The sequence below is a fragment of the Choristoneura fumiferana genome, chromosome 16, assembly GCF_025370935.1.
Source record: "Choristoneura fumiferana chromosome 16, NRCan_CFum_1, whole genome shotgun sequence".
Lineage (NCBI taxonomy): Eukaryota > Metazoa > Arthropoda > Insecta > Lepidoptera > Tortricidae > Choristoneura > Choristoneura fumiferana.
Window position 1 is genome coordinate 2,786,164 of NC_133487.1, and position 9,134 is coordinate 2,795,297.

Consider the following 9,134-nt stretch of genomic DNA (forward strand, 5'->3'; position numbering starts at 1 on the left):
TTAGCACCCCCCTCCCACCACCTCCCTGATAACAGCGGAACACGCTGCGCTTATCAGGGACTGTTTACGGTACACATTAAGATCGAGGCGTTGATTACTTTGATGTGTTTGAATTTGTGTGCTTTGGATGCAGCCTTTATTAGGGAATATTACGCAAAGCTCTGCGCAGGGGGCGACACCAGCACAAACCGCCATGCCAACGTCAGTTCACTTTGCCATGATGGATCATATCATGACCAAAGAGTATTATAGTGCCCGGCCGTTAAGAAGGCAATCCTGGCACATTGCACAACTATGAAGTTCCTGATTATTGTTAAGAGCGTTTATACCTGCTGAGCTGGCAACGTTGCATTTTTGTTAGTTTTTCTCGATTATTCCATAAAAAATGGAATGAAAATTAAAAATGTGGTCTGATAGAACTCTTCTTAAAATATAAGTTAATGTGTCTACTCCAATAATTATTCGTGCGTGATAGGCTTTTATATTCTTTAAAAACGAAGAAATGTTTATTAACGGTTTTCAACAAATCACTGAATCGAAAAATCGTCTTAGCTAACCCCTAATGGTTTTAAAAGACCTATCCAGCGATATCCCACACTATAGGGTTGGATGAGGAAAAAAAACACCCCCACTTTAAATCTATGGGAGGTACCCTGAAATTTTTATTTAATTTTTTTATTCTAGCATTTTGTCGGCATAGTTTACATATATATCCGTGCAAAATTACAGCTTTCTAGCATTGATAGTCCCTGAGCAAAGCCGCGGACGGACGGACAGACAGACAGACATGGCGCAACTATAAGGGTTCCGTTTTTGCCATTTTGGCTCCGGAACCCTAAAAATGAAAATGTATTTATTCCAATAGTTATTTTACAAAAGAGTTACAACTAAAGGTCCTGTGCTAGGATGCCCTGTGTTCAGGACCCTTCCATAATGATTGTGCAGCATTAATTGAGCTAGAAACGCTTATCTTAAATCCCGTAAAGAAATCATTTTTATTTCATTTCTATCTCTCAAATGATATAAGATGGCGATAGGCAAGATTGTGAACGACTATGATCAGATCACCGAATAAGTTTCTTCGAGGTCAGAAGCTACCTATAGAAAAAACTACGCAGAAATAATAGCAAAGTTACGTCATACGGCGTAACGACGTAATAAATATGAAAGTTTGTTCAAATAGCTAATGTTATCTGTTCGTCTGCCCCGATTGAGTGTTCCGCTGATTTGTCTCTTTCCTCTCATTCTTCGCGATTAATGTTCTGCTCAAGGCTTGGGGCCGATGCTTTTCAAGTAAAACGGCCTATGTGTATAACAATCAGGGTTGCCAACCGTCCCGGTATAGGCGGGACGTCCCGTTTCTAGAGCCCTAGAGCAGTGGCCTAATCAGCACCTTCGCTAAACAAATAAATAACCAACTTCGTCCAGTATAAAGTTGGGTAACAAAGGCCTCGGAATCCTCGGCCCCATGTAGGGTGACCAACTGTCCCAGTTTGATCGGGATGTCCCGGTGTTTAAAAGACGCTGTTTAACCCGATTGTCCGTTCCTATTTTATGGAAAAGAGTGACAAAAAAGCAAGTAAATACCCGAACTCATGGACACCCGCACGCTAGAGGATTGAGGATGCGTTGCCACCCTTGAGGGCTAAGATACGTCAGTCATGTCACTGGCTGTAAATTCTTTATTTTATCAAAAATAAAACTATTTAAATTTAAAATAATCTTCTAAAAAGTAATTCAGTAGATTCCTAGAAAATATAATAATAATATTAATAATAAAATTTAGTCTTTTAGTTAGATTATCGGAAATTATATGACGCTTATTTTTCCTTTCGTCAATCAAACAAAAAATACAGAGATGAAACGCGTCGAAGTTCAGGATAGAGGGCGTAACTTTTTAATACCCGTAGTGCAAGCTTTGCTTAGTTTGGGTCAATTAGAACAATTAGTGTAAAATTGTCTCATAACATTTATTTAATGTATTTACTTGTAACGACCAATAAAATGCACCTTATTACAACAGTGAGTTAATTCAAATCATTAATTCAGTAAATAGGCCGCAATGGGCACTTTAACACGTCATTTTTTTTAAAACTACCAGCGCTTTGGGAAAGACCACCATTGCCAAGAAGAATGCGTCGCAAGAAACTTGGCAGAATGATTTTTTTTGTTAATAATATAATTACAAATACAATACTCAAAAACTACAGTATAAATGCAATATTGAAGAATAAATTACAAGAAAATAATAATAATAATTGATTTCCAAAAATCATACACATCAGCAAAATACAAAGTAATATCTGGCAGACCCCAAACTAGGCAGAGCCTGTATCTTGGGGCCTTGGAGTGCACTACGAGCCCCAATGCAAAAGAGTTCGTCTACTAATAAAACTGAAAGTAAAGTTTGTTTAAAATTGAAATATAGATTAGTAATACTAGTTTAAGAGTCTAATAAAAAATACTAGGTACACTATTACTTCATAATCTTTATTTCCAATACAGTATTAAATAATAAAAAACTTATTTTATTATTATAAAAATAATTCTTCCACCGATGTCCACGCATAAAAATCCGTGGCAGCTCGAAATTACAAGATCATCATCACATGCAAAATATAACGATTAAAAACAGTTTAGTTTTTATACTGTTTTGCTCGTCCTTTGAATAATAAAGTCCCGACTTAACGACGAAAGTTGGCCAACCTAGCCGCGGAGTCGTCAGCGGCAGGGATGTGCCGATTTATGTGTCGCGGAGACAACCGGTAAATTATCGGGAGGAGATTTATTGGGACCTTTCCCACCCCTAGGGGTCCTAGGAGCAGGTGACACAACGGTACTAGGTAGCTGCCTGGTTATAAAGCTGCGTATCGACTTCGCGCGGCCGCCGTGCTAGCATTGTTCGCACGCGGCAAACCTGAGAGCCTACTCCGAAATTCGAAAATCGAAGTTCGTATCGTATCGTCCCTTCCACTCTCGTATTAAATAGTATAAGCGTCAGAGGAACAGAACGACACGAACTTCGAATTTCGGAAAAAGAGGGGTGTTATAAGTTTGACCGCTATGTGCCTGTCTGTCTGTGGCACCGTAGCTCTTAAATGCGGTTTTTTATTTGAAAGCAGGTTTTCTAGCGAAGGTTCTTAGACATGTTTCAACAAAATCAGCTCAGTCGTTTTTGAGATATTGAACCTTAAAGTGACAAAGTCGGGGTTTTCCACCTATTTGTTGGTTAGGTTATTACTTGTACTTGTCATGCGAGATGGTTATTTTTAGGTGACGTAAATTTTAGTCGACTACCTACCGTAGTCGAGCATTTCTAAAAAATTTTGTACATTTGATTTGCGACTCCGATTTGGGTAAAAATTTGCAGGTAGATAGAGTGAACGATACTGAGTTTAAATAACATAGTCTCCCGAAATGTCCCAATTAATTTGTATGGAAAGATCCTTTTTTGTTTTGATCCATAGAGTTTTGGTAACAAAAAAGGGAATGTCCATACAAACCAATTGGGGCATTTTGAGAGACTATGTTATTACGACTCAGTATCGTTCACTCTACATACCTGCAAATTTTTATCCAAATCGGAGTCGCAAATCAAATGTACAAACTTTTTTAGAAATGCTCAGTCACGGCAGACGGTAGTCTGAACGCTTTTCACCCAATGCACTGGGCATACAATGCGCAATATATATATATATATATATCTGCGCTCCTTAATGAATGGCCTAGAGTATTAATCACGCTGGCGATAGGTGTAAGTAATGTGCTTTCATACATCGGCTCTATTATTAATTTCCTGGATACGGGTGTCGGAACGAACCCTGCGCCACTGCGAAACCTTTCAATTCAGTGTTTATGAGTACCTAGGTACTATTGGGAAGATATGGAAGCTATACTTGTACAGAGTGAAAACAATTGAAAAGCCCTGATGGGAAACTGCCATAAATCCTTTAGTTGGCTCATGTTACTAAAAGGAAAATTGTTACATTACATACATACATTACATAAAATCACGCCTCTTTCCCAACGGGGTAGGCAGAGACTACATCCTTCCACTTGCTACGATTCTGGCATACAACTCTCGCTACTACATTCATCAATCTTTTCATGCATGCACGTCGGTTTAGAGTACTCCTGACCCGACCTTTCTTCAGAACATTCTTAAATTTCTGAAATTCGCTTGTTTCACTAATTGCGATTGTTGTTACATTTTCAAGATTCCATAAAAGTTTAAAAAAGCTATACATAAATTAACCGTAATAAGATTTACTTAGTTCTACTCCGCATTGTTTGCTTGCACATAGGCGCAGGCGCAGGTCACCTGAAGGTAAACACTATTAATGATATACTGCGCGTAAATCGAAATTTAAAGTAAAACACCCGATATTTTCTCACTAAAACCTATTTGCGAGGGATAAACGAAAAAGCCTGTAGTCCTTTTAAAAGGGGCTCGTTATTGAGTCTCCATCATTTCACCCCGGCATCCTATTTCTGCCCCCTGCCCGTACGGGGGAGGGAACCTATTTTGCCTAAAATTAGGATCTTATAAGACTTTTGGCGCGACTTTCCGTTCAGAATGTACGGCGGGTAAATTCAATTCCTTGCCGGTGGTAAAGAGACAAGGGGCGTTGACCTTGGATTGGATGGGAAAAATGTCAAGTTGTCAGTTTAAAAAGTTTCGGGTGAAGCTTAGCGTAATTTTTTGAGTTGTGAGTTGCGTAATTTTGGTTTCATAACAGTGTCCAAAAATATCGAACTCATCCTACCGGCCCTAGAAATTGACGTGTCGGATATTGCTGTGCGCGCCTTGTTGTGTCAGATATTGGTGCTAGTGACTGTACAACTCATTTTGAGTCACCGTGTGGCACAAACTGGACTTTTTTGTGTTTGGTGGTGGTACCGGTGGTGGTGGTGTTAGGATGGGACCGTTAATAAATCATTTTTCTTTCTTTCTTTCTTTAAAACCGAATGCGCAGAAATTACGTGTTATTTTTTAATTAAGTGTTAGTAACTTCATTTGTCTTCCTAAAGAAACTCTCTTTCTATCTCCCTTTGTCTGAGTTCTGCCTTTTCGCAGAATTATTGTTTGTCAAATGTTTCACTTGACAACTGTTTCATTTCCCAACTAATTTTTTTCCGAAACTAAAAAAAATTGGATTGCTCGAATCTATTCTCTCTATGAAACATTATTATTGATGTTGTCTCGAACGATTTGGCCGTTTTTTTGTCGTGTTCGTAATTTTCAACAATTTTGGCTATGACTATAATTTTCAGCGCATTAAATAGCATAATACATAATAACATAATAAAGCCGAAACAAAATGGCTTACATCTTTCACAAATCCTGAACGTCCTGTTGTCCTATTTTGTAAATATCAGGAGTCATAACTCGGAAAAAAACGTAACTCATACGAGTTCAATCCACACTCAATTGCTCAGGTAAATGTGCGTCGTAATAGAAATTTGTTTGCCGTGCTCGGCGGTAGGCGCTTCGCAAAGAATCACGTTTTCAATCTCTACACGGATCCATCTTGTTTGGGATTTCGTATGTATGGCTTGTTAGGGGATAAGTGGGAGTAGTGCCTTTTGGAACTGGCAACACGAAGCTAAAAATCTATGCCCATAGGGAACGTGGAGGCATTATAGATGGCAGAACAAAGTTACTACAAATAACGACTCATGTGGATGAAAAAAAGTATTTCTTACCTGAGGCCGTGTTACCTAACGTTTCTGACGGTCGCGATAGGACTCAAATGACAGATTTCGCATACAGCAACTGGCATTTGATTGTGATTGCGAGCGCCAGAAACGTAAGGCAAGGCCTCTGCTCTATTATTAATGTTTACTAATAAAAATAAATCTGGCAATACCCACGGGGTCAAAATTCTTTTCGTTGTCTTTTTTTTTTGTCCCAGAAAAATGTGATGTAGTTTTTTTGTATGAGACATAGTGGCACTTATTTTTTTTTTCTAGTTAAGTATTAGTTACACCAAAAAAGACAAACACTGGCACCACATTTTTTTTATTTGTTAGAAGACAAATAGTTTCGTAAGCGTGGTCAGAAACACTGCAACGAGAAGACTGTTGACCCAATTTCAATTCAGCTGCTAGAACTAATGGTTTAGGGTTACGCTAGCTGGCGTGATGCACTTTGCGGGCGCAAGCCTGTACACAGACGCGCGCAGTTAGCACTGCTCATTCATACTATTTTTCAATATATAGACATCCACCCGCACCGTGAACCGCATCAGCTAGCGTAAGCCCTTACGCGTGCGAAGCCGTGGGTAAACACTGTAATTATTAGGACTTTTCTCTTTTATTCCAGATGAAGTGGACGTGATCGGGTACACGTCCAACCAGAGCGACAGTGAGTCGCTGTTGTCGGGCCGCAGCGGCAGCGCCGACAGCGGCGTGTGCGAGCGCGCGCGGCGCGGCCGCCGGTCGCCGCGCGCCGCGACGCGCCGCGCCACGAGGAACACGAGGGTTTAGGTCTGCCTGCACTCACTTTCATTCATTTCGTTTATTTATTTCGGTCATTCGTTTCGTTTATTCATTTCGTTCATTCATTTGGTTCATTCATTTCGTTCATTCATTTAGTTAATTCATTTCGTTCATTCATTTCGTTCATTCATTTCGTTCATTCATTTCGTTCATTCATTTCGTTCATTCATTTCGTTCATTCATTTCGTTCATTCATTCGTTCATTCATTTCGTTCATTCATTTCGTTCATTCATTTAATTAATTCATTTCGTTCATTCACTTTTTTAACTAGCGGATAGCTAAGTTGTTAGTGACCCTTACGAAGCTAGCGATTGCGGGTTCGATCCCCGTGAAGGGTAAATATTTGTATGATGAATACGAATGTTTGTACTTGAGTCTTGGATGTTTATTTGTATGTAAATACATCATTATTATTAAAAAAAAAACACCTATTTTATAATTATATATCTAGGCGCCCAAGGCCAGTCATGCTCATGCCTTTGGCGCCCTTTTCGAAGCGACACAATGACAGGTCGTGTTTGTTACACATAGAAAACTCCTACCAGATGTAATTAAGTTGACCTGTACCCTTAGTGTAAGTTTTCAGTTACAAAATACGTCTCGATCGCGTTCGCGTTAAAATCTCAATTTATATGGAAACACGAACAGCGCTTCTAGCGGAACGTTTGCGATGTTCGTGTTTCCATACAAATTGAGATTTTAACGCGAACGCGATCGAGACGTATTTTGTAACCGAAAACTTACACTAAGGGTACTGGCGTGCGCGGCGCCCTGTTTCTGTCTGTGTATTCTTGTCTTTGGTTTGAAGTTTTTGTTTTACTGACACCCTAAATGTTATATTGGCGCCCAACATGGGGCACGACCCGTGAATTAATTTTCTCATTTTTATCGACTGCACTAGCTCGGCATTGTAACATGTCAAATACACAATATAAATAGTTATGAAATTACCCGCACTTATCAATACAATTCCACGCACCAGCGCTTGTTCTTCATTCTTCTAGGAATTGACTGCTTTATCGATTCGAGCACCACGCGCCCTGCCCTGATGCATCGATTACAAGCGGACCCTTCTTCTTTAATCACAGTTCTGTGAGTGTTATAATTCAGGCAGTCATTGTGTGATGTGTTAATTTCAGATGGCGAGCGGGCGGCGCGAGCGCCGGCCGGCTGCGCCCCGCTCCCGTTAATACTTCGTAACGTAAACAATCGTAGAACATTTTGTTGATACATGTACTAAGGCGACTGTTGTTTCTGTGACTGAACGGTGACGAGTGCCCGCGCCGGCCGCGCCCGCGCACCCATGGCGACGAACAACCAACGCCATCTAGTGGTGAACTACATAAACTACGTTATTGGCGCTACTAGTCGCTGCGACGGAACCACGGCTACCAGCGCCGGCCGACACCTCTGCTATCATTATCGAGTACAAAATTGCCAAAAATTGTTTCTTCTTTTGTTTTTTCTTCTCCGGTCGGTGTTAGTTTATTTCCGTTTCAATTCAACTAAAATAATTTGTTTATTATTTTGTTTTTGGAACTAATTTGAACGCGCGGTCAATAAACTATAAGAAATACTAAACGATCGGAACATTCAATGACAATTAAATTACTGATTTTGATTTCCAAAGCTATGGTAAAATCGGTAGTTTAAAAGACTAATTGCTTGTTCGAAACGTTTTATTTCTTGTATTTTTAGTTGGTAGTTCTCAATGATTTTAGCATATTGTCCCCTAAGTGCATTAATAAGCAATCGAACGTTGGTATCGACTCAGAATGTTATGTAAGAATGAGATAGCAATTTAAATCTTTGAAACATTTATGTTACTATCTTATTCTAATAGATAGCTGTGTCCCTGCCGGTACACGGCAGTTCGATCGTCTGTTAATACTAATGCGTTCTAGTGAGTTCATAACGTTGGGAATCGTAAACTGAACGCTATTAAAGTTCAAATTAGTTTCATTCCAATGCGAAAACATCAGAACATTGTTTTTTTTTCGTAATTCTGCTCATTGTACATCCGGTTTTCGTTTTTAGATTTAGTTTAGCGTTGGGGAAAATTCATAAACAGTAAAAAGAATATACAATATTTTAGTATGACTATTCGTACAAAGAAATACATATTGGGCGATCGGACGCTCTGTATTTTCATCATCATTAATATTTTAATAATCATGTTATTTTGCTATATGTTATTGAATTTTCTATCGGTCATATTGAACATAAATTAAAACGGTCGATGGGTCGTTCAACTCTATAGAGTACTTATCGTTATTTTCCACAAAAGTTGCTGATTTAGCAAAATGTTGTATAGATAAATATCAATTTTATATTTGTATATAATTTTTCTTGTAAAAATCAATCAAATAGAATTAAATCTGTGAAATAAGTGGGCGTCGTGCTGTTGCGAAGACCTTTATTCTGGGTTCACACAAATTTTGACCCACCAAAATATTGTTTAAGAGAATATTAACTCCATTAAAGCTCAGTACTAACCAAGAAACATTTAGTATAATGGGCCCACGACAAGCGGGAACTGACGCAAGCAATGCGGCAAGGGAACACGTTTATGTTCAGGTTTTAACCGAGTTGAGAGCCCATTATGACTTGTTCACACAGTGCTTTGAATTAC

General features: G+C 39.1%; 1 protein-coding gene across 2 annotated transcripts in view; it reads left to right on the plus strand.

Moving 5' to 3' along the window:
- Positions 1-8,444, plus strand: part of LOC141436046 (max dimerization protein 1-like) — a gene marked incomplete in the record, with an annotated part of 377,101 nt that extends 368,657 nt beyond the window's left edge. For both annotated transcript variants that reach the window (XM_074098882.1, XM_074098883.1), the window contains 2 exon segments: positions 6,326-6,489; positions 7,642-8,444. In XM_074098882.1, coding sequence (XP_073954983.1) covers positions 6,326-6,489 — 164 coding nt within the window.
- Positions 8,445-9,134: the final 690 nt, after the last annotated feature.